Source organism: Phragmites australis, chromosome 11 (assembly GCF_958298935.1).
Source record: "Phragmites australis chromosome 11, lpPhrAust1.1, whole genome shotgun sequence".
NCBI lineage: Eukaryota > Viridiplantae > Streptophyta > Magnoliopsida > Poales > Poaceae > Phragmites > Phragmites australis.
Window position 1 is genome coordinate 982041 of NC_084931.1, and position 25954 is coordinate 1007994.

Genomic DNA, 25954 nt, shown 5'->3' on the forward strand with positions numbered 1-25954 from the left:
TTGATCATATTGACCCCATTGTAGGAAAGTATATCATTTATTTGTTCTATTGCATGCTTGTCAATATGAATCCCATGTTTAGCGTTTACTAGTACTTTTCAGATTTTCCTTGTCGCCAATGTTGGAGTTTGGATGTCGTGGTTAGAATTGCTTAGGTGTGTTGTCAAGTTGGGTGGTTTAAGTGTTAATCTCTATGCAACATTAACCGGATTGGGTAATCATTTATAGTAATATGGATTGTAGGGATCTAAGAAGGTTGGTTTGGTTGGTATGGATGTTGTGCGCGCATTGGGTAATGTGCGAGTACCTACTTTAGATCCAAAGGATTGGTTCATAGACATGTAATCTGGCACAATAGCACGACCACGAGGCTTATTTGGGTACGATCTGGTCAATTAATTAGATGTCCTTCTTATTCTATATGCACCAATTGGTTATTGTGTGGTACAAAAAGGGATCTCTGCAGTTGATGGAATCCCTGTTAGTGGTGAAACCTTAATGAACGTACACAGATTAGAAGGCGCTTTGTAAAGGCCTTGTAGTGAGACTTAGGCTCTACACCCCGAAAGTGTGAAGCAATACGGGAATCATGACTCGTGGGTAAAGTGTGCAACCTCTGTATAGCATAAAACTGATATATTAGTTGTGCTCATGGTCAAGAGCGAGCTTAGACTTCTTCATGATTAGTGGAGAATCTTGGATGATTGGTTTTGGTAGTCGGGTGGGGGTGACCCGATGAATTAGTAGCTAGATATGGAATATCTAGTGAGTTTAGTAGTCAGATGGAATCCAATGAGCTGTATCTTTTAAGTATTCTCGTCACACCTAGTAAATAGGACTGCTATGTCTTATTGAGTCCTAAGTTAGAATGGCTTAGTTGCAATAAACAGTGTCAATCATTCCTTATCTTAAACGCTCATATCATACTTTCCCACACTTACTAAGTACTCTATGTACTCACTCTTTTTCTTTTCCCATTTTCTCTGTTGTGACCAATTGTTGTTCAGACCATGGTGATGAAGTGGAGTTCCCAGAGGAAGGCTTCGACCTAGAGACCATGTTCTAGGCTGGCGCTCCTCCAAAAAACACCTATAGATGATGAAAGACCCGCTATCGCTGGTTGCTTATCCTAGTGTTTTCTTTAAGAACTAGGGTCCTTTTGTAATAAACTATATCATTATGTAATAACACTATAATGATTTCACTTATGATGTCACCACATGTACGGAATATGATCTTAGCGTACATATAGAACGTACCTAGTTTGTTCTTTTGAGGGTCACACTTTTTCGCCAACTGAACGGCAGATGCATGACTGTTGCCTTCATTTCAAAGCAACCGTACAACCAAAACAGAGCTGGGATACATCTGCACAAATATGAGCGACAAAGTCGCATCCCAGAGACCATAGTGCCTGGTTGAATATGGTTCTTTACCTCGACCATTGGAATATATACTGTATACTAAAGGTCCAGGCCTCCGCGTGCTCCTAGGGGGTCGAGCTACTGTAGTTTCCTGTAGCAAGCTTATGACAGGCGAGACCTGGTTACTGGAACGCTCATTCAACTATGACCACGGTTACTCAACTTGGATTTCCACCAACCCCAGTAGTCGGTCTAGCTCGACACAAAAGGGGCCTATTGCCACGTTTTAACTAATCATTGGCTCGTGAGCACAGTTCCTGAATCGGCACATGCCGGTTGTTTTGCCACGCAGGACAATCCGCCGCCGCTCACGCGTGGATGCCGCCGCCATCACGCATGCCTCACGCCACATGAGCCCGACCGCCGTCACTGTGGATGCATGCCTGGTCGCCACTGTGGATGCACCCCCGACCACCGCAGTGGACGCACACATGTCCACACGCCAGACCGTCACAATGGATGCACCTGGTCGTCGTCGCCCCCACGCCACGAGCCTTGTCACTGTCGTCATGGACGCATGCACACTACCACCTTCTTCCACATTTCTCTCGCACGTCGCCTCTCACACCCGCAACCTCTCGCATCGTCACCGCCGTCGTGCCCGACGCACCACCCTAACCTACACAGAAAACCTTAACCTGTATAGAAAATTGTGGCGGCACGAAGGCCGCTGCCACAACACACATTCACTGCTGCCGTCGAGGACACCGCCCTCCTCGCATGGGTACTGCTGCCATCGAGGACGAAGATGCGGCCGCTGCTGATTCTATGCTTGCCATCGTGGAACCCGCCACTGCGACGTGCTGCACGCAGAAATGCAGTGGCACGAAGGCCACCACCACATCACAAAAACAGCCATGTGCTACCACCGCCGACCCACCCACGCACGGAGATCCTCAAACCCCTGCTCTGCCGCGCCTCGTGACGTCGCTCCGTCAGCGCCAGGTTGCGCCACCCCGCACAAAACCGCCGCGAGAGGATAGGGCCAGCGCACGAGAGGAGAGGGCACCGCAGGATAAGAGGGCCAATGCATGAAAGGCGAGGGCACCGCAGGAGCAGAACGTCGGCACGGATCCAGCGCGAGAGGAGTAGGTTGGTGCGGACCAGCCACGGGAGGAGAGCTGGCATGGACTCGGCGCGGGAGGAGAACGCCGATGCGAACTCGCCACGAAAGGAGATCCACCGTGAGTGGAAAGGCTGGTGCGGACCCGCCATGGGTGGAGAGTCAGCACGGGAGGAGAGGATCGATGCAGACCCACCACGGGAGGAGAGGCACTGCGGGAAAAGAGGGCTGGTGCTTGCGCTGGGCTCCGCTGGAGAGAGAGAGAGAAGCAAAAGAGATAAGGGAGAGAGAAGCGCATGTGGATGAAAGAGATAAAGGAGAGAGCGCGCGCCTATAGAGAAGAGATAAGGGAGAGAGAGTGCTTATGGAGAGGAGATAAGGGAGAGAGATAACCTGCTAGCTCCGGACGCGTTGACCGAGAGCAAAATTGCATTCTAAATAAAATTTGGATCCGATCACATATCACTATCGGCTGTATTAAAAAACCAGCAGTCATCTATTGGTTTTTTTATATGAATCAGTCGTGATAACCCGCTACCCGTTCTTTTCTAAAACCGTCAATGATACGGTGTACCAACTACAATATACATTAGCACTTGACGCTATCAGTGTAACACTATATTGTTATACCATGTAACCTTCCTTATACTTTCGTATTGCGATCTATAAATGTTTATAATAAAAAACGGATGATACAACCACTTGTACAGGCGTGGCATAGCGCGCCTATCTGCCTAGTCTCTCCTTAATTCGTTCCAGATAGCTCGTTAGCATAGTTTATGGGTCTATTTGTTTGAGCTCCTAAATTAGCATTAGAAAATCTGTCAAACGACAATTTACAGTTTTTATTTTTTAAAGTAATTCTATATGAGTGATTCACTGAAATGAACTAGATATTAAGAACTGAAAAAAAAATCAGCTTCCATTGATCTATTTCTCCTGCAGAATCACTCCATCTATAAATTTTACTTAAAAAATCACTCTCTCAAAAAAAAAATCACTCTACAAGAAAATTTACATGAGGAGAGCTCCCCAATGAAGGCTTGTATGCTACATGGCGTAGTGAATGCGCGCATGTCACGATCACTTACGGTTACCAGCTTCAGGTCGTTTTCATCAAGGCGCCATAGTTTATATGGCCACATGTGTAGTAAATAGTAGTAGTGATCAGCAGTCAGTGTGCATGTCACAATCTCTGATGCATGGGTACCAGCTTGATCAGGCCGTTTGCACCAACAATTTGAACAGAATATCAAAGCTTGATTCTGATCTGTAACTAAGCAGATGAAGAAATATCTGAGTGACCAAATGTAAGCTGCAGTAGACTCTAAAATCAATACATGGTAGCTTAGGATCTCAAGTAACTTGATACATTGTTTCATCCGGACCTGCTCTTCTTCTCAAGTAACTTGATCTACGATCTGCCTACATGCCGTCCCACCAAAATCTGTACGTGGTAGCTAAGGATCTCAACCGTTTCTTGCTTTATCGAATGGTCTAAAAGTACCATTGGGAACTTGTAAAGCTAGTACTACTGCACAAATATTCTATTATGCACATCGTTTCTGAAACTTGAATTCAAAAGTCAAGTATTCTGCAGAAAACTGCAGGCAAGTAGTAGTGATGTCTCTTTTCGAAAGAAAAAGAAAAAGTAGTGGTAATTTCGGAGTAACAGGATCAATACAAAGACTGATGTGTCTGACTGAAGTAACCATGAACAATAGCAGCTGTATATATATGCCAAATAAATAACTGAAGTGTCTGAACTCTGAAGTAACCATGAACAATAGCAGCTGTATATATATGCCAAATAAATAACACAAGATCAAATTGATTAACTTACAATACGTACGGTCGTCTGATTGCGTCCATGATTTACTGCAGGTTACATTTACTGCTTGCAACTGTACTCCAGCTCGAGAGAAATTTAATTTAATTTACCAGCAGCCAGGCATACGAAAATTGACACAAGCTAAAGCAGAATGCATGCATGCATGCACAAGAGGATGGCAGCACATGTGACATTTTCAACGGGACGGCTGCGCACTGCCGTCGGCGACGTCGACGCTAGTGGTGCAGGCGAGGAGGAGGCGGGAGATGGCGCGCACCGCGCCGCACGACGCCTCCTGCAGCCTCCTCACCACGGCGCAGCCTTTCTTCCTCCTCCTCTTCCGGCTCCTCCTCGCCTTCCTGCCACGGCGTCCCATGTCCTCTCTGTCTCTGCTCGCGCCGTGACCGCCGGCGCCGGCAATGTTGCTCGCGCTGCCGACCGAGCCTGCGTCAGATGATCCCCCACCGCGCTGCGGGAGGAACGGGAACACGGCGGCGCGCTCCCTGACGCGGCCGAGACACGCCATCGTGCGTTCGGGCACGGTCTCCTTCTTCTTGGAGAAGGTGTAGCTGCGGAGGTACATCTGCCGGCACGAGTAGCTGTCCACCACCCGCGGGCTGCAGTACCCCGCCGCCAGCTCGCCGCTGCAGCCGCGGCGCATGCTGGCGCTGCCGTTGCAGCTTCTGCTGCTGTTGTAGTGGCACCACGCGCTGGCAGCGGGGCTCTCCTGGCCTCCCTGGCGCCGCGCCATGGCCACCGACTTGACAAACTCGGCGTCGGACTCGGGCCACTTGTAGAGGCTGACGTAGCTGGCCCGCACCGGCGCGCGCGCGTCCACGCAGCCGATGGCCGCCTTGCACCCGGCGGCCATTGATGGCGCGGCCACCTACCTAGCTCGCCAGCTAGCTACTACTGCTTAAGCTGTTCAACGTACTATAATCACTCTCCTTGCTTAGCCTACCTCTTCTTGCATCAGCCGTAGCTGTGGAGAGTAGGAGATGCTCGATGTGGTTGCGGGGTATATAAGAGAGAGGGACACTGAGACAGGACTGAAGGACATGGGTGCATGTGAGGGACAGACAGGTTCAAGGGAGAAGAAGGAGAGTGCTTGTCTTTGGTTGCAAGGAAAGGTGTTGCGTTTTTTGCTGCGAGAATTATGTGCATCATGATCGTGGTCACTCACTTACTCTCATGTGATGAGTGCAGCTGCTCCTGCTTATGGTTGCCGTGCCATCCTGCTCGGTCAAATTCTGAGGCCTTCTGCGCGCACTCTGAAAAATATTGTCAGAAACTTGACATTAACCAACATGATAATCAAGGTTGATCCATGCTACATTGGGTTGTTATCGTTTGTGGTTTGGTAGGAATTTAAACAGGAAGGTAGCCTACTATGGATTCTTAGGGTCTTCTCTGCTACCTGTGGACATGTACTAGTATAGTAGTATCACCTAGACAATTACCAATTGTTCAGTGCGTTCCTGAGTTTTTCTTTTTCTTTTGGAAGAATAAAAGTTCAGCTCATGGAAGTACGAATAACCCTGATCTCGATGGTGCAATACTGTCAACAAGTTCAATAAACACAGACAGCTAGACAGAGGCACGCGTGGAGCAGCTATGGAATTGAAATGATTGAAACTTGTGGTTAAAGGACTAGTGATGCGCATATTCAGGTGCGTATTCCGAGGGCCACGCCTACTGTTAACAAATACTACTACTGCTACACCTAATGAAGCACTGCTTATATAATGGGCTGTAATTAGGGACAGGGCAGTACACTAAAAGGCTAGTATAAGCTAGTGGTACTGATCAATTGGCTAAAGGTCATGGACATGGGGGCAGGAAAGGGAAAGGAGCAGCAGGGTAGTGACAAGTCCGGTACACTCCAACTGATTTCCCAGCACTGAAAGCAACAGGTCTCTAGCTTCCTTTCTTGATGGCATGAGATTAGCTTGTCTCTGATGAACAGCACAACCAATGAATTGATCAGGTTTGATGCGGTATAGTGAGTTCTTTTTTCTTTGTCTTGAGAAAGGTAAAATCTCTGACGTGGGGGCATAGAATGGATGCGTGCATGGACAAGAACCTGTTTGCGTTGTGGCGGTGGTGTCATGTGCTAGGTTACGAAGGAAACTTTTTTCATGGACAAATTTAAGTAGAAAAGTAATCATGCTAGCTTAATGTTCTTCAGAATGTTTCAGGTTAGGAAGAATAGACACCAACAACAGCAGGAGCAAAATAAAAACCTAACAAGTAGTATTCAACAATGTGCTCCTGATTGCCCTGCGGCAAGTAATCCTAGTCTGATTCTGATGAGATAAACAAGCAAGTAATACGGTACCCACACGGAGAGCAAGGAAGCACTAGGCTACCGAGGTGGGCTAATCGAATGTCCATGCCATCCCATCGATCAGAGCATGCATCAAGAGCAGCACACATGCATGAGCTATCATTGTGGTCACCATGCATGCCGGCCGGCCAGTTCGGCAGCGACCAGTGCAGCAGACATGCTGTAACAATCACTCTCCATCGTCAAAGGCAGATCGATGGTGATGTGCCCTACTCGTAGCAGCAGGCTGGTAGGCGCTAAGTGACCAAGATCGAGAAAAAAATGCTGTGAAATCGCACACACGCATGAGTAGGGGCCGATCGACGCTCAAGTCTGAAGAGTGAAGACCAACAGCTAGCAATGTCTGCACAAGACACCATCATGACAGAGTATTCTGTTCTGACCCTCGAGCTAGCTCTGCTGCACGTACATGTTCTTGCAGCCTTACCTTAGTCCATACTTCAAGGAAGCAAAAGAGACCGCTACAAATATGTGCGGGATCGTTGTTGCTACTCATACGGATACGTATGGAAGCAATGTGCGTGGTACGTGGCGCTGATCGATCGGGCGGTAGACGACGGTCATTGCTGCTGCTCCGGCGACCGGGAGTCCATCGATCGGCTTGCTAGGTGTTTTTTCTTTATACGTAAAAGAGCTACGTATATTAAGATAGAAGAAAAACAGATCAAAATACGAACGGCACACCCGTAGAAAAGAAAAAAAGGCAAAGAAAACGACACAAACCACACAACAGAAACAGGGACGAGCATGCAAGCGCCCAACACACCAGAACAGAGCAAACGGGCCACAAACAGCTAGGAAACGACCAAGACCAAGACCAAGACGGTAGGGCAACAGGACGCAGGTGTGTCAGAGTGATCAACTGATGACTGTTCGTCCGTCGACCATTGCCGACCACGACAGAAAGGCACTTTTCACATCTTGAGTACTGCTTCTTGTTTATTACTACCACCTTAATGTAGCATTCTTCCGCGTCAACAAAATTCGTTGGTGCCTATGATTTACACATGTGAGTTTTGAACGATATTATTCGTAAATATATGATATGGATGCACTTTGCAGTTATATAAGTGTGGTGTGCGCTCACGTATACGTCACCTTGTAATCGCTAAAAAAAATACCAAAGGGCTCGGCTTTCCATGCGGCGCACTGTGTGGTAGAAGAATGGTTTCTCGATCATTTCAAGGGCTCATTCAGTTTCACATCATCTATCGGACTCCTGCTGTGACCAACACAGGCAATTACCGCTCACATAAGCGTCCATCAAGTTCATTGATTTCTCTAATTCAAATGGTTACTGGTGAAGGACTATCAAAGATCATCTATATATAATATAGCTAGTGATATCTACCGTAGTTTGACTGATGAGTTATTCGTCCAAAGGATCGCGAAGGGGCCCAGAATGATTGTAATGTGCATTGGGCCTGCGCCTCAACGCAATTTCAAGCTCGCTGAATGTTCATTCCGGATACACAGCTCAGCCAAGTGGATCACCTTTGCGACAATTTCCCAATAGAAATCGTGATTACATCCCATCACAGTTGAATTGAATCATCATATTTGCAACGATTTCTACATATGCAACAATTTTCCGAATAGAAATCGTGGTTACAAGTTAGAAGCAAAACGCTCCAGGTCATTCATCAGGCCGATCACTGAGCCCTTAGCCCTAGTCTATAGCAAAATACCAAAACCGGATGCCAACACTAACAAGCCGTCTGTTTGTGTTAACTAAACAGAGCCAACAAAATTGGAAGCCAATTGTCTTCACTGTATCTTCGATCACAGTTAAAACCGGATCCTTGCTCTTCAGGCCCATCACCCTTGATTCTTGCTAGCATCACGTACATGGAACATAAGCTGCAAAATTTCACCAGATGTGAGAAAAAGGGCCCAAAGTTGAAAGAAATTGCTTTGCAAACAGCCAAATAATCACCTTAACGCCCACGTAGAACGAGGTAAAGATAAATGCAAGGACAGGTAGAGCTGCAAAACGGGAACATGTCTTAGCCTACAAAGACCATGTATAGTTGGCTGAATGAATTTCTTTACAAGTACTAATTGTGAACTTGCAACTCACCATCATCCCCAAGCATTTGCGAAATCAGAATTTTGATCCCAGATGGTCCAACAACGTAACCGACAAGGTTTGCCACCTATGTGCATGGAACATGTCAGAAGAAGCATTCACAATGACTGACTGATCTAGTGTACAGCTGAAATTCCTCAATGTCTGAAATTGTGAGAAAAATCATGACACTTAAAGGGACTCGACACCATCTGAATTTGCCCTTGAATACAGATATATGAGTGATGCTATGAAGTCTCTCTTTTCTTTCCTGGATATCTATTTGTTCATTATCTTCAATTCTTTTACCAATAGGAGATCAAGAGAAAATGACCGCATCCAATTTATCTGTGCACTGAGAGAAACATAAATCGTACCATAAGGCAGCTGATTGTCACAGCACCGGCAATTGCTCTGAACTCACGGTGAACGAACATCTCAAGGGAACTTCTTGCCTGCAAAACAATATTTTTTAAAGAAATGTATTAGTTACTAGTGTTGATAAATTACCATGAAGCATCTTTGCAAGAATGCCGAAATATCCATATATGCATCTTAGAAAATTGCATTCCTGCAGTATCTTGATATCATGTTGGTGTCGAGTGGTTGGATCCGCAATTAATATAAACTAGATTCTTAACAACTTCTAAGCAAGCAGACAAACTGCAAGAGCAGCAAGTAAATGCCACTAAAATTTGCAAACTGTAGAGTCTGTGGAATCACATTTCTGTGAAAAACTTCACCTTAAATTTGTTGGACAAAGATTTGACCAATATTTCTGGAATGAAAAATAAGCAAGTTAACCATGCCCATGAAACAAGTCTCCTGTTTAGGAAAGCAATCAAATGGAACAATGTAAGTAATCACAACGGATATGTTGACAAACTATGCAAGTCGATTTTAGGTTTTGCAGAAGCTACCATTCCAGATCATGCCAGACAGCTACAAATGTGAATATCACCCAGATACTAAGTAGCTTTCTTTGAGAACCACCAAGAGGAATGTACAAGTACCTGCAACAAGTGAGACACCTTTAGACTGATCAAAGAAAGAAACACTTAATTAAGGACTATCAATGGCAATATATTTTCGCCCTGTATATTGGCTACATATGTACCTTGATATAGGCATGTACATACTCTATGTACAAGTTCAATTCATTGGGATCAATAATATCATGTAACTAGGCCTAAAATTATATATCGAATTGTATATACTTTTTATAAATAGTATAGATTTATTGCAACCTTCCAGATGTATAAATCAAAGAGTGGTGAAGCGAAAAGTGGTGGACTATATATCATGTGAAAGGGGGAAAACAGATAGCAAGACACAACAGAATCATGCCTCAAGCCATATGTGTGGTAGCACACAAGAGTTCATTAAGGTATCTAAACAGCCTACTGTAACACAGACCTGACCAACCATCTGTTAAAAGAAGCATGCCAGCTTTTCCAGAAACTCTCCAGGTCGTGGCAATTATTTATACACCTAGGCATGTTTTCAGGTGTCTCAACTCCTCCTACCTGCAATGAAATGCTCAACATTAAAACATATAGAGAATAACATGAATAGATGTTGATATCAGAACGAAGTTGTGTTCGCACCAAATTCATCTCATATCTATATAAACAGTTGTTCAAGGGAAAGTAAAACATACAAGACTGAAAATGGAGCATGCTGAATGCCTGAATACAGAATTTTAAGGTTGACTTACCAGTGAAAAAAACCTGAAGTAGCGCCAAATAAGAAAGAATTTCAACCACATAAAATTTAACACCTGTATCGAAAAATGTGAGAAGTCAATGGCACTGATTATTAACCAAAAGAACTAAGCAAATAAAGCAGATCCAATATATTTGCTAAGAACAGAGACATCAGCTTACTTAAAAAAAAAAAGAACAGAAACATCAGGCAAGTTAACTTATTAAAGTAGAAGACGAAACCTACCCAGACAACCATAAAACAAAAATACAGGCGACAACTAACATGCAGGCGACAAATTAATATAATTAAAGAGAAATAACAAGGACTTATGGAAATATCAACTGATGCATAATGACTGAAAAGGAAGCACGGATAAAATTCCATAAGTGACGACTCATAATAAAGCCCCGGAGCACATTTACTGGACCAATCTAATATGTATAATACAACGTGGTCCTTTTATGAGAAGGTATGCTATAATCTAATATGTATAATACAATGTGGTCCTTTTATGAGAAGGTATGCTATAATCTTACCCCATAACTGATGATGAAGATCTCAAACGGCGATAACTGCTGCCATAATCGGCTGTCATCAGAATATTTAATTAAAATTTTGGAATACAGAAGTAACCATTATAAAGGGAAAAAAATAATATAATATAAAGAGGACAAGTACCTAACTACAAAGGCATTGTAGTGGAAAAAGTGTGTCATGGATTCCATAAGAAGGAAACTCAAGATCCACCTCAGGCCATACCAAGATATTTGTGCAAATGAATAATTTTTCTGAGCTACTTCTAACTGCAAGATCGCTACAACAAGAACAGGTTAGTATCTGTAACTCATTGGCACAGTAACAGCTGCCATCATCCTATTGCCTACCAATTCCTTTATAGAATTTTCAAAGCTATCAAGGGTGTGCACAACAGCACAAGAACACATAAAACTGACATGGTGCAATACACCATGTTATATCACTACCCTTAAGTTACGATACTATACATTACTTACATTTCATATGAAAGCATTGTTTTGACTAAATAACCTAAGAATCATGTTGAGTGTGTTTTATTTTCATTTCAGAAAGCATAACTCATATGTGAAAATCATTCAAGAAAGCACTACTTCTGCTGCTTTCAGCTTGAAACTTAACAACTCATCTGCAATAAAAAAAAAATACTAAGGCAAAAGACCAACCTGAGCTGCAAATGCATTGTATCCAACAATAGGTCCAGCAATATAGAGTGGAGCATATGTCAAGTAGCATAAATATGTTAGGAATGTGTATCTGTCAACACTGAGCCCCTTCTCCTGCCAGGAACAGTGCAACATTTATAACAAGATACAAAGATCGAAAATAGTACACCTTATAAAGGAATAGCTAAAGATAGAATAGCTGCAAAGTCTCAAATTCAACAGTCATATACAATAGTGAAAAAGATTACTAATGACAAGACCTATTTTACAGACAACATAGAAGATATCATCGTGTAAATCCCAAAAGGGATAAATCGGTGTGCCCAGAAGGAGATGTCTAGTAATTATCGACATCTCTAAATTTGCAGTAAACTGAACCATCTTTCATGTGTCCAAAACTAACAGTGGGTCTATCGTGTACCATGGTACCCCATTAGAGCAATAGCATCACTGTAAACTAAAACAAGTTAATTGGTACAGGGAATACCTGCAAAGCAATGTAGCATATCTTGCCAGAATTGCAAACCTGACATCGCTGCATATGTTTCTGTACCGATAGTATTCATGTTAGTACACTCCAGTATAAGACAGTGCTCCATGCATATGAAAGCTGGTATGTCAACGGTTGTAACTATATCAAAATATGGTCAAAAACAAAATGTAGAGCAATAGATATCCAAGAGAACTGTGTTCAACACTTATTTACAAAAGATCAATTCTGTATATTGTTTTGAAAGACGACATATATATGGACGTGATCAGATGGTCACATACACTCTGATCCAGTAAGTATGTCAACTAGACAGACCAGATATGTCAAACATGAATGATCTGATACTGCATTCATAAGGTACAAAGAAAAAAAAAGTAAGTCGTCAACATCAAGGAACATAATACCTTGTGATCAAAATGAGAAGAGTGAATCGCCCAGCAGTAATCACATCCAAAGCTAATCATTCGTAATACCACTGCCACACAAAATCAAAAGGAGAATAAAAACAAAGAGTTCGACAATATTACATCAAGTAAACTAGTGCAAACTAGATGAGACATAAACACACACGCGGAGTATAGAAAAAGCATAATACCAATGATGAATTAACTATATCGAAGAAAAACTCAAGTCAAAAATGGATCAAGCCTACTGCAACTTGGAACAATACATTATGTCTTAACTTTGGACATGTTGCAAGATAGTTGTCTATATGAGGGAATCCAGTTATATGGCACCTGATCTTACAAAATCAATCAGAATGAAAGTGGGCATTGACAAGGCAAATAAGAGTATCACGCGTGGTTCAGTAACTTCAGTTTGTTACTTCATTGATTTTATTGCAACCATGGGGTTATGATATTTTGGGAACATGTTCTTATCAACTAGGATAAGCATTTTTCCCAGTTGATTGTGGAACATGTATGAGAACATGCCTTCAAAAATATCTGAAGGCACTGGTTTTCAATTTCCCCCCTGGTTTCAAATCAACATAAAAATGCTATAAGTCCTTTCATCACCTCCAACGAATATGAGAGAAACAAGCTTCTACAAACAACAACTCAATGTGTAAACATTGGTGCCATCAAACCAAGACAATGTAAGGAGAAACATACCAAAATTGAAGCATATGTGCCATCGAAATGTACCCCGATAGTTGTCTAGAAATGCCAGCTTTTGCCTATTTGGGTATGAAAGTTAAATCTCATAAAAAACAAAAGGAAAAGACATCTTTAAAACAGAAATCTTAAAATGCAGAACAGCAGCATAAAAAGTCTCACCCGAAATATGAGAATGAATAGCCTTCATAGACTCGGTTAAGAATAAGAACAGATAAGTTGAAGCTCCAAATGAGGCCAGTACAGTACTTATATCGAGCAAATAGCTACAAAAGAGAAAACTGTGTTCAACAATAAAATTGGAGCCACACCATTAATCAAAATTACAACAGAGAAAAGACGAAACTGGTTTAGACTCTACCACCCTTATGATTGCTTTCAACTAATGGTGTCACTTATTGGTTAATGATAATGACATAACAACCCTAGCGTCATTGAGCACTGGTATAATGACTCAAAAATTCACTGATTTAAAAGAACTTAAACATTACAGTATGTCCTCTTTCTTTGAAATATTTACTTTCATTGTCTTCACATGCTCGATATTATGCGTACAAATACAATCACTGGAACAGTCCTCCTGAAATTGAGATCATATTTGGACCCCATAGCTTTCCAAAAGAGATCCAGCACTGATGCTGGTTTTATTAACAAGACCAAAGCTAGTCTGCATTTCAAAAATTTCATCCACTGAACTGAGAAGCGGATCAGGTTCCTCCGTGTAAGCGTTCTTTTAACACTATTTCTATTTTTTTACACAAATATGAGAACAAAGATTAACACAATTTGAAGTCCAAACAGCAGTGAGGCAACATGCATGCACTGACCTTCACTATGGAGTAATTAATCCATGAAATTAGAAGAATGAAGGCAACACTGCCACGGAGATAAACAGGTTAGAACATTTACATAATAGAGAAAAAGGCAAAACAGAATGATCTGGTCGGTTGCATACCAAGCACCGTGGAGATAACATAAATAGCTCAAGGAGAGTATCAGCCACAACAAAGCTGTCCCTCGCCCCTTCAAGCCATAGCAGTATCGCAATGTGTTAACTAGAATCAGAAATGCTCCCATTACAACGGTCAGAATGGGCAAGTTTCCGCGGAAGTTTCTCCATTGAGGATCAGACACGTCCTGCAACGGAGGACAAAGAAATCAAGCGGGCAGCTCCTCGATCTTGAGGCGAAACATAACGCTGACTAAAACAAGAAGAATTTTACTCACATTCAGATGACCCGCAAGTGATCCCGCACGTAAGCCGTAGAGCCTCCCAGCGTAATCTGCAACCACGAAGCAGCTGTGAGGCTAGCGGTGCGCGCTGAGAAGGCGATAGGAGAGGTGACGGGAGGGGAGAAGGTTGGGTACCGTGTGAGAGGCGAAGCGACCTCCGGATCACGACGAGGTAGAAGACCAGCGCGTAGAGAAGGAGAACGGCGAGCTCCACGCGCTTCCAGGGCACGCCGCCCATCTCCGCCAGCAACCTCCAACTCGTCAGCCCAAGCGTGGGGAATGGGAGTGGGCGACGGGAGAGATCAGGAGAAGGCCTCCCGGCTAGAGGAGAGGAGAATCAGAGAGCAGAGGTGGCGGGGGACCGAGATCCAATAATCCTAGGTCAAACGGCGGCGGAGGACGCCGGCGGCCGCGGCGAAGCGTGGGGGGCGAGGGAGGAGTGGTCCTGGCCGTTGGATCTGCACCGTCACAGAGATACCTCACATCAGCGTTCGAAGTGAAAGCGTACTCTCAAAATCCGCTTCCCGAGCAGTAATACGGCCACCCTGTGGCCTTTTCCCTACCTGGGCAGCCCAGTGGGCCCACCGAATCATCACACTTATGGTGCGATAGCTTGGAGGGCGATGTTGAATGTATCAGGGCTATCTATATTTATTTAATATCTAATTTTTTATTTATTTGTAATGAATGAGATAAGTTAGTTTTTTGTTTGGTTGAAGGAATTATAGTAGATAGGATGAGCTAGTTTTCTGTTTTTTTTTTATTAAAGTGGATATAATGATCACTTCATATTTAGATGCATTTCATAAATATTTGGATGAATTTGTGTATGTTTGAATTTATTTTAATTTTAATTTAATTAAAAAGAGAATATCACGTGAAATGATAAAAATACATATAAATGAAGTATTATAAGGAAACTTATTTTTTTAATAAATAACCTATGGTTGAAAAATTATTTTATAAATTAATAAATCAAAATAAAAATAATATTAATGATTTTTTTTCATATTTTTAGAATTTATTTGAGATATTAAAAATTGATATAAGTTATAAAAGTATGTTTCTTTGGAGAATTTTAATTAAGTATAGACTCAGGTTTTTTAATCAAACTAAATAAAATAGGTTGCTAATAAGCTTTAATTTACTCATGAAAATATTTAAAAAAAATAGACTACTCTTACACTCACAAATAAAATTGAGATTTAGATGAAAAACAATTACGAATGCTACAGAACAACCGGCAGAAGGCAACCTGATGGCTCCGTGCGTATGTTTTTGCCCGGATGGCTCCGTCCAACATCCGAGGAAATAATTTCCAACCAAACGCTACGAAAAATAAATGACCATCTTCCATTTGAGTCCATCCAACCAATCAAAAATTCACGGGACGAGCTGTGGATAGGATCATTCCATCTCAGTTTTTTATGGTTGGTGGATGGATTAGGCGGACTGCACCCGTCGAATATTCGTCAAGATGCTGGACAAGCCGATCCAGAAAAAGACCTGACGAAGTCATCCACGTCCGTAACTGTGCCCCGCGCTCGTGCAGGGTAGGTTTGTTTAGTCTTTGTTTCTGGTTTTTTTTTTAAACACTGTATTTTTGGTTTTTTTAAAAGTTATTTTTGATTTTAGTTGTTAGATTTTATAATAATTTTTTGGATTCTCAACGCACTATTTCTCAAAAAAAACTACTCTTAGCTATCTTCTCAGCTTCCAATTTATTTACTCAGAAGCTAATTTTCAGCAAACTCTTTTTTTTCGATTTCTGGTTTCTAAGCTTCTGATAAAAACAAAAGCCAAAAGCAGCCTAAAACAAACAGACTCAAAGAAAACTAGCTAGAAGCCATTCTGACTTATACATGTGTACTTATATTTTTTATTTAACTCTCGATTTTATTTTTAAGTATAAAAGTGGTCTAAATTTTTTAAATATTTTTATAAGTAAATTATAGCTCAGTAGCATCTCATTTTAATTGGTTTTATCCAAAAATACTAAGCCAATATTTAACTAAAATTCACCAAATAAACATACTTTTATAAATTCTAGTAACTTTTAATATTTTAAATAAATTTTTAAAATATAAAAAAATTCACTAATATTCTTCTTATATGATGTACTAATTTATAAAAATATTTTCAGTCCTAAGTTATTTGTTGAAAAAATAAGTTTCTTTTAATGATTCATTATATAAAAAAATTAGGTCATACTATCCAATAAAAAAAATATAGATTACGCTATCTTATGCAACCTCACACTCCAACCAAACACATTCTTAAAGATCTTGTTTGGCAAGTCGTGGATCAACATGAATTTAGAACCGATTCACGCCACTAGTGGAACCAGATATATATGTGGATCAAATTACTATATGAGTTAAAAGTGTATTTGGTTATAGATATGGAAATGGTACTCACCGATCCTCTAAAAGGATGATGATGAATATTTTTAGATTAATTAATTTGCACCGGCCGTGGATTGGAGAGACCCACGCCAATTAAGGGAAAATAAAAACCCCCGTTGAGGCCGAGAACGTCACTCTAGCGTGCGCTCCAAACCCTAGTTGTGCGTCACCGACTGCTTGCCTCCCTGATCTGGCGGCCTCCGCTCGACTCCGGCGGCCTGTGGTGCATGCTCGCCTCTAGCGACTCCTGCTCGCCGTCTTGCGCCGCTCGCCTCCTTGATCTAGATCTTCGGCGGTTGCTGCTCGACAACTCGCTCCCCTCACTGCCGCCTGCTTAATTTGCCTCCCGACCCAAGGGCACGCCACGCCCGGCTATCGTTTGTGCTCCTCCTACCCAACATGATATTGTTTAGCAAAGTCCGGAGAAAGCATTCGATCCATTGTCTAGTCATACCAAGGTGGTCACAAAACTGACTGTGCATGATTACAGCTGATTCTATTCATGGCTGCTTAAGAAAGTGAGAGGAATTTTCGAGCCTTTTTCTAATAAAAAGACACACACATATGATGTCCTCTGCTTGTTCATTGGACATTTGGCAGAGATGCATCACCAGTTTGTGTTCTTCACACCTTGTAAATAATCAATCAATTGTTGTTCCTGTTTATATACTTCTAGGATTAAAAGGTGAAATCCTGGTGGATCCATAGTGTACAGTTGTCACTAGCTAGAACTCATCTACTGCTGCCTTCTTTTTCTAATTTATTGGTTTGGCGACAAGTTCTTGATATAACTGGAAATTACAAACTGTTAGAACTATTTATTCTCTGTAGCATATTTTTGTTGCCTTGGTTTGGCTTAGGGTTGCTCTTCTGGTAAAACAGCGCAGCAGTGGCGCCTTCTCTCCCTCGGCTCCTCCCTTCAATTCATCCAAGATCTTAAACAATTCTGAGCTGACCGTGGGAAAGCAAGGTGAAAATCAGTTGGTGATCTTTTATTTTCTTCTTAACATGAAAATATTGTGTGCATATCTGTGTGAGCTTAATTATAGAAAAATTTTACAGTGGTCTCGGAGGAACTTGAGCCATCTATTTTTTAGATCAGATGGTCTAGATTGGTTAGAATACTATATATTATTTAGAGGTAGTATGAGTAGTATATGAGAGGAGTATATATGTAGTATAAGGGTATTTTGGGGAAAAAAGAAATAGCATGGTAGTTATATCGTGCAAATTCATAGATTTAATGTTTAGACTGGCCTGAATGTTGATTGTTTGGTTGAACGATTATTTGGGAATTAGGTATAAAAAAACAATTGCAGTGCCCTTCAATGATATGGTGGGTAAATATTAATACTATTGTTGCAATTACAGAAATGTCCAATCACGTGGACGGTCAGATTAAATTTATACTACCTCTTGCTTATAGGTAGTATGGACCACCGTAAAAAGCTCTAATTATATTCTTCCTTGGATTGTGGTGACCTATGTTAGCATATGGAAATCAGAGGCTTTTGGTTGTTTGTTATTATCTCTGCACCTATGCACTGTGGAGCTTTTAAATTAGAAGGTCTTTCAGCATAAATCCCTCCCATACGACAAGGTCGCCAATTTAACGGTCGAGGACATTTCTCAAAGGACCATAGCCCTCTGTATTGCTGCCAATTAACCCTTGCTCTCCTGCTCTTTCTTTGCCTTTATGTCGTTGCAAGGCGTGAGTAATTCCGCTTGTGCTGCCGTCCCGTATGGCGGTGGTTGTTTTTTCATACAAACTCTTCTCTTGTCTTAATGAATTTGACAGAACTCCTGCCTGGTTTGCAAAATAAAATGCAATTAAAGGTTTGTTCATGGTAAATTCTTAATCGTGTACATTATTTCCTGTCAATCAGTTGCACTTCAATTAGTATATATTAGTATATCATGTTTTTTCTGTTATTTCACCATTAATATTCGAATAGAAGTGTTTCTTATGTTTATTTTTTGACTAAATCTAAGACAGTTTCTGTCTTCGAATGGTTGCAGGATCTGGGATGGAATGAAAGACCTAATATCGTGCAGGTTGCAGTGACAGGACGTAATATAGTTCAAAGATGGAATTGAAGACTTGGTACTTTGCCTGTGTAACGTGGTTGTTATTGCTCACTGAGAGGTAGACGGCATGCTTCAAAGTTTTTCTATTTCTTTTTTCCAGTTTTGGACTATGTTTTTAGTGATCTTTAAGATGTGTTATGGTATACTTATAGGGATGCAAGTGGGTATCTAATAGGTAGTTTGATATTTTAAGAGTTTACATCGACATGACATCTGTAAGATGTAACAGACAGATAAAGACACCTCATTATCCGAAATAATAGGTCGTAAAAGGGAACACGGAATACCATAGGATGTTTTCTTTTGTTCTTCTCAAGAAAGCGATCGATCGAGAGGGAGCCAGCATGCTGATCATGTGGCTAAGCGCACGGAAGATTTGCTGTAGCCTGCAGGTCCACACTTCCGCGAGTTAATACTACATTGCTACCGAATATCGTTAACAATTGGGGGAGTACTGATCACTGCGTTTAAACGGATTAATTGGGCAGCCATGCATCCAGGACTTTAGGGTTTATGAGCAGCAGTACACCAGAGACCTTTAGCAGACTAGTTGAGTAGTATCAGTTTGGCAAAGGTAGCTAGGTGCTAGGAGTATACAAATATCTTGCAGCATGAACACTACTTGTGCTGAATTATTTGTGCGAGTCAAGCCAATGTTCATGAACGTGCCATGAAGGTTTGGTTGCTACTGTTTTCTGCTGCAAGATATGAAGGATCGATGGGGTTTCAGTTTGACCATCCGTTTTCAGCTCCAAATCAGCTGGGAGCATGCGCATGCACACAAGAAAAGCATGACAACCACATTTTGTTTTCGTTCGATCACTCCTTGTTGAATTTGTAGCTGAAGAAGCTTGGAAGAAACAAGAACTGCAACATGGCAAGATAAGACATAAACTGTACTGTACATGTGCACAATCTTGAGGGCAAGAAACAACCAATTCAAATTGTGTGTCTTTTATCCAATCCTCTCTCTCTCTCTCTCTCCTCGTGTATTTTTCGTATTTTTTTGGAGGAAGGTGTGCTTTTCATATTGATCAGCTAGACTTTCTGAGAAACCTTGTATTTATCACACATTCATTCATTTTCAATCCAAACCGTGCGTCTGCCAAATTCCAAATTCTCCTATTCCTTTTCTGTACATCGCTGCGCCAAGCAAGGACTCTGAATCAACTTAATGGGCTGCTGAGATTACACTGACATCGATTTTCTTCCGTACATATTTAAAAAAAATTAGCACGGTGTGCTTTTCATAAAAAAAAAACAGCACGGTGTGCTACACTGGTACCTTGAGTAGTGACGCACACGAGATCACCAAATGCGCACACCATTTGCCGATATTTTATCCATTTCTACCTTTTTTCTGATGGGTTTCTTTCCCGAGACCCTTCTGAAAGCAAGGGAGGAGGTTTGGTTGGAGGGGCCATCAGAGGTAGCCCAAACACCTGAGCAAACTCGCAGCAGCCAATGGCGACGCCTCCCGGGCGAGAGACGTGAGGACATGAGATTTTGGCTGATGGATAGTCAGATGCATCATCGCAGCCTCCATTCTGACCTTGGCATCTTGCATGTCACCTATCTCTCATCGACACTTCTCCTTCCTTGAGTTGAACCAGACATTTTCCTTGTGATGGATGCCAGTTTTGACATACGTATGGGTTGGGTTATCAGGTTAAGGTTTTTGCCGGCTTCATGTCTGACTTTGCAAATGCTAGAGGCCAAACCGCTAGTCTTGGAGTGTTATTTTCAAGACAGGTATTTGACCACGATTGCATGTGTGCTACATGTCGTGTACGCGAAAACTACGGTTGCATTTGCAAAGCCTGTGCCACAAGGATATGCCTGACCAACAGTGGAGTAGCAAAATTCCCTAGTCTGATACTCTGATATTAGGGAACACTTTTCAGTTCACTGTATGAAAGAAATGTCGGAATTTATTCAGAATTGTCAGGCTAGGTTCAGAATGAATTCACCAACATGGCATTGGTTCATTCATTCCTGGTAAGTTTCTAGAATTGGGGACATGTTTAATTTCCTAAGCTAGGTGTTAATTGGCACAAGGTTTTGCATTTGACCAAGATAAGAAGATTGCACCAACTGCTCCAGAAATGAGCGGAGGTGTCTGAAAACACAAGTTTCTGAACACGTTCTAACAGCTGGCTGTACACTGCATATGTGAGTATGCAGAATTCTCAGTAGCCATCAGAAGAATGGAAGGAGCTGGATTGAAGCATATATAAACACCTGCAGCTATTTACATTGACCAAACAAAGCTCTTAGGACAGACGTCTCACTCTGACCATCCAATGAACCATAAACAAACACTTGAACAAGAACTAATATATCCAGTATGGTGCAACCATGCTCTACTGCGCATATTAAATTTAATCAATAGGATGTTCACAGATCAAAACATATTGGTAGCTCAAGAGCAAACATCCTATTCTCAGCAGATCTCCCCATCGACAAGTTACACCTATTTAGCTGCACCAATTAAACAAAACGATTGATGTATCAGAACAGTATTTTTTAGACGAAGAAAAACTTGAGGAGATCCAAATATGCACAACTTATTGAATTCTCTGTTGACTAATTATGCCATTCTGTCATCCCCCTTGATAGGGAACAAGAAGTCAAATTGTTAAGCAGTTCTACTTGATAGCCTCGACACTTCATCTTGGTCCAATAAGAAAAAGAACAGGATAATCTGGTATAACAGCTTTTGAAGCATGTCAGAATTATGTCAATGTTCTATTATACAACTTCCTCGTGCCTTTTCTTCTGACATCATAGGACATCAGGCTCTCAATTTCATTGAATTCCGTCTACTCCAACACCCCCGAATAAACAACTTAACTAGGCACAAAAGATTGTTCTTAAACTGCATAGATGTATATTTATAAGACACAGAAGACACGCGAGATCGAATGCAATTTCAAATAGCCGCTTCACCTCTTACAGACGGTTGCATACCAGCGACCCCCGTTCCCAACAGACAAGAAGTGCGAGTTTGTCACGCCATTTCCATGACAGCTACTTCTACTTGCTACCTAATACCAGTGTTCTGTTAAGACGTGCTGCTATTTGCTCAACAATGGAAAACCTTGTTTGCTGGCATGCCCATATCTGGGAATAAATCACTCACTCAAGTCAGCAAGCAATCTCCGTAGAAAATAAATCACTCACTCATACTAACAGAAACATGGATCACTGCACAGACCATATGTATGAATTTGAGGTAATCATGCATTCATGCTGCGGAAAAAACATCCAAAGGTGTTACATGCATGTTCGCAACCATACAAAGTCAAAACTACGGAGTTTCGTACATGAAGTAATTCATAAACTGGGGGGAAAGGAGAGCAGTATGCTTAAGGAAAAAAACATGCACGCACATCGAACTATACATCAATTGCTCTTTCGGTAACACACAATATAATTAGCCAACTCATATGCTTAAGGAAAAAAACATGCACGCACATCGAACTATACATCAATTGCTCTTTCGGTAACACACAATATAATTAGCCAACTCAACTCAAGCGCCTACTTCCGATTGAATACTTTCTCCTATTCTTGCTGCTGATGATCATGCCAGCTTAGAACAAGAATGTGCCCCCAGTACAGACCACGGACTGCATGACACAACTGATACTTCAATAGCCTGCGGTAGTGGAACCAGATCCAGTAGTCCGGGATGAACGAGAAGAGCAGAAAGTAGAACAAGAGGCTCTCACAGGCTACTTTGTAAGGACACTAGTAAAACAAGCACAAGCATCTCTTCTGGATCCTCTCAATTTCACTGAATTTGGTCTACTCCAATATCCCAAAATAAAGAAGTTAATTCGACACAAAAGGTTGTTTCTAAACTGCATAGCTGCACGATAGAGACGAATAGCTGCTCCATCTTCTGCCAATGGGTGTATATATGCTGCTGCTATGGTCTGCAATGGGCCTACACACTATTTCTGTTTCACTGTCATACCGTTAGAGTGCTACTTGCAACCTACTTCTACTGTTGTGTAAAAATCTGTCATTGATTACTCCACAATGGAACACTTTCTATTGGCATACCTATCGTGTTTGTTTGGGAAAGTTGGAACAAATCAGAAAATAATGTACTTCCTCCGTCTCGAATCTAAGGGCGGGTTCGACTCGTTGCACTCTCCAAAAGTAATCTTTTTCAATCATGAAGTCTACATTGATGGTCGAGTTTATATCTTACAATTAGTCTGCACCTTATAAACAAAAACAGAGGGAGATTACAGTAACAAAGCACTTAAAACCAACAAGAGATTTCTATGGAACTGATTGCCTTTGTCTTAACTAATTCTAGATTACACAGCTTTCACCCAAACAGAAACATGGATGCACAGCAAACTAGCAAAGACCATATAGAAGTGAAGAAATCATGCCAAAAGAAAAATACTGTTTAAAGTATTACACGGATGTTCTCAACCGAACATGGTTATTAAGCATCACGCCGAAATAAGCATGTTGTATTGTACAATACAACTTTTTACAATGCGCAATCTACAAGCTGCTTTTCACAACCCTCAGCTGAAACAAACAGTCGCAAAACTTATAGTTTTTTTTTTTTACAACAACCAGTTCATACGTAAGCTTAAACATGTCCAGGATGGGCAGCGTGCCATCTATGTTCTCTTGTTTTTGTTGCCGACGAGCAAGACGATGTAGAACAGGGCCCTGAAGAAGAAGCCCCAAGCTACGGTCACGAGCAGGCACTTCCATTTTCCAATATCTGTGACAGCCTGCTGAGCCAGCACGTCGGCGCCGGTGGTGACGCAGGTGTTGGCCGTTATATTGTTGCCCAGCGTGGCGCTGATGGCGTTGAGCACCTTCACCTTGACGGCCTCCGGCATCCGGCCTACGGGCGTCCCGTCGAACATCTCCACTCCGCGAGAGAAGCAGCGCGACGCATCCCTGAATTCGTTCTGAAGCACAGCCTGGTAGGGATACTTGACCAGGGATAGGTAATGGAACCAAATCCAGTAGTGAGGGATGCGGTCGCGGTTGATGAAGAAGCCGGAGAACAGGAGGAAGTACGCTAAGATGGCGACGACCACCGTGTAGCCCAGCATGACGTGCGGCACCACGGCGGAGAGGAAGGTGACGAAGCCGCTGCCGGCCCAGAAGGATGCCAGCACGATGAGCACGAAGAAGAGGAACGAGGCGCCGCCGCCGGCGAGTCCCACCGCCCAGAAGGTGGTGGCCACGAAGGCGAGCGACAGGAGCACGAGCGGCGGGAACGCGACGACGGCGTTGGCGAGCACGTAGGAGATGCGGCGGTAGGCGTTGTGCGCCGTCTCGCGCAGGTAGATGTGGCGCTCCTGCACGAACACCGGCAGCGCGTCGGCGCACACGTAGAACATGGTGGACATTCCCATGGCGAAGAAGCCCAGCCGCTCCTGGACGCCCTTGGGCGTGTCGTCGAGGCGCCAGAATATGGTCGCCAGGATGAACCCCGTCACCATGATCGTGCCGAGGCGCATCACGAAGAGCTCCGGCATGCGCCCCGTGTTGGTGAAAGACCGCTTTATCAGCACCCACACCTCCGTACACGGCGGGTTCGCGAACGTCGGTACTGAGCCGTTCACCGCGCCCCCCGACCCGCTCCCGGCAACCAGCTTCCCCCTGGACACGCTCTCCGCGATGGCGTGCTCCAGGGGCATCGTCGACATGAGCTTGTTGTCCATGTCGGCTGAGGCCTGCTGCCACTTCGTGTTGAAGTCGGCGAGCGCGGCGGCGCCGTCTTGCTGGCGCTCGAACTCGCGGATGGTGTCGAGCGCGAACTCGGCGGGGTTCTCGTTGTCAGGGATGGGCGCGCCGAACTCGGCGAAGAAGGGCTTGAGGCCGGCGGGCGTACCGGCGTAGACTGTGCAGCCGCGCGAGAGGAGCAGGAGGCGGTCGAGGATGCCGAGGATGCGCGCGCTGGGCTGGTGGATGGTCATGATGACGACGCTGCCACTCTGCGCGATCCGGCGGAGCACCTGCACCACCATGAAGGCGCTCGCCGAGTCCAGCCCGGAGGTGGGCTCGTCCAAGAACAGCAAGATCGGGTCATGGATGATGTCCGTCCCGATCGACACGCGACGGCGCTCGCCTCCGGACACCCCGCGGTGGCCCTCGTCGCCGATGATGGTGTCCGCGGCGCGGGAGAGGCCGAGCTGGTCGATGAGCGCGTCCACACGCGCGCGCTTCTTGTCGGGGGAGAGCGCGCGCGGGAGGCGGAACTCGGCGGCGAAGAGCAACGTCTCGCGCACGGTGAGCATCGGGTACAGCAGGTCGTCCTGCATGACGTAGGCGGAGATGGCGCGGAGCCGGCGCCCGTGGAGCGGCTCCCCGTTGAGCGTGACGCTCCCGCGGAGGCTCTCCCTCGCGATCCGCCCCGCCAGCGCGTCCACCAGCGTCGACTTGCCCGACCCGCTGGCGCCCATGACGGCGAACAGCTCCCCCTCGCGCGCCTCGCCGGAGATGCCGTCGAGCAGCGTCTTGGTGTTCCCGGACTCGAACGGCGGCGCGTCCGCGGACGTCAGGCGGTTGCTGGGCCGCGACGACAGGCAGCCCAGGCCACCGCCCTTCTTGACGCTGTACGAGAGATCGGTGAAGTTGAGCACGTACGGGACAGGCGCGAGCGGCTGCGTGGCCTCGTCGGCGGCGTCGATGTCGACCGCGGCGTGGCCGGAGGTCGCCATGTGTTGCGTCACTTGGGGCGAGAGGCTTGGTTTGGCGTGTCGTTGTGGGGAGGAGGGCGTGTTTACTTATAGAAGGACGCGGCGGGGACACTGCGAGCTCCGATTCCTACTTCGGTACCAGTCGGAGTAGGACACCGGCGACGACCGATCGTCCACGGTTTTTCTTCTTGCCTCGTTGTTTCTTCCTTCTTGATATTTTCTAGTAACGTAAGATTACAAGGTATTTAGCCAAAAACTGTGGTGCTTAGTATACTCTTATTTGTGT

At 43.7% G+C, this 25954-nt stretch overlaps 3 protein-coding genes across 3 annotated transcripts; all 3 read right to left on the minus strand.

Annotated features, from left to right (window-relative positions):
- Nucleotides 1-3555: 3555 nt before the first annotated feature.
- Nucleotides 3556-5566, minus strand: LOC133885384 (uncharacterized). Its single transcript, XM_062325095.1, has one exon. The coding sequence runs from the start codon at nt 5187-5189 to the stop codon at nt 4515-4517; it is 675 nt and encodes a 224-aa protein (XP_062181079.1). The 5' UTR covers nt 5190-5566; the 3' UTR covers nt 3556-4514.
- Nucleotides 5567-8151: 2585 nt separating this feature from the next.
- LOC133885390 (membrane-bound O-acyltransferase GUP1) lies at nt 8152-14986 on the minus strand. The gene is made up of 19 exons (XM_062325102.1): nt 14619-14986; nt 14478-14533; nt 14206-14387; nt 14078-14126; nt 13413-13516; nt 13248-13312; nt 12537-12607; nt 12127-12186; nt 11640-11753; nt 11119-11243; nt 10977-11028; nt 10451-10513; nt 10150-10259; nt 9654-9746; nt 9477-9558; nt 9111-9188; nt 8746-8821; nt 8602-8651; nt 8152-8525 (listed from the first exon to the last, which is right to left on the minus strand). Exons 1-19 carry the CDS (start codon nt 14719-14721, stop codon nt 8484-8486), a joined length of 1575 nt encoding a protein of 524 aa, XP_062181086.1. The 5' UTR covers nt 14722-14986; the 3' UTR covers nt 8152-8483.
- An 8384-nt stretch (nt 14987-23370) lies between these two features.
- Nucleotides 23371-25896, minus strand: LOC133885831 (ABC transporter G family member 1-like). The gene has a single exon (XM_062325585.1). It carries the CDS (start codon nt 25687-25689, stop codon nt 23629-23631), a length of 2061 nt encoding a protein of 686 aa, XP_062181569.1. The 5' UTR covers nt 25690-25896; the 3' UTR covers nt 23371-23628.
- Nucleotides 25897-25954: the final 58 nt, after the last annotated feature.

What these genes read in the sequence shown, in the direction of transcription:
- LOC133885384 (XM_062325095.1), bottom strand. Translation starts at nt 5,189, where the DNA reads ATGGCCGCCGGGTGCAAGGCGGCCATCGGCTGCGTGGACGCGCGCGCG.
- LOC133885390 (XM_062325102.1), bottom strand. Translation starts at nt 14,721, where the DNA reads ATGGGCGGCGTGCCCTGGAAGCGCGTGGAGCTCGCCGTTCTCCTTCTC. An exon ending in GTCGCTTCGCCTCTCACACG is followed by an intron (nt 14,534 to 14,618) that starts GTACCCAACCTT and finishes TCGTGGTTGCAG; the next exon opens with ATTACGCTGGGAGGCTCTAC. An exon ending in CGTTCTACGTGGGCGTTAAG is followed by an intron (nt 8,526 to 8,601) that starts GTGATTATTTGG and finishes GAAATTTTGCAG; the next exon opens with CTTATGTTCCATGTACGTGA.
- LOC133885831 (XM_062325585.1), bottom strand. Translation starts at nt 25,689, where the DNA reads ATGGCGACCTCCGGCCACGCCGCGGTCGACATCGACGCCGCCGACGAG.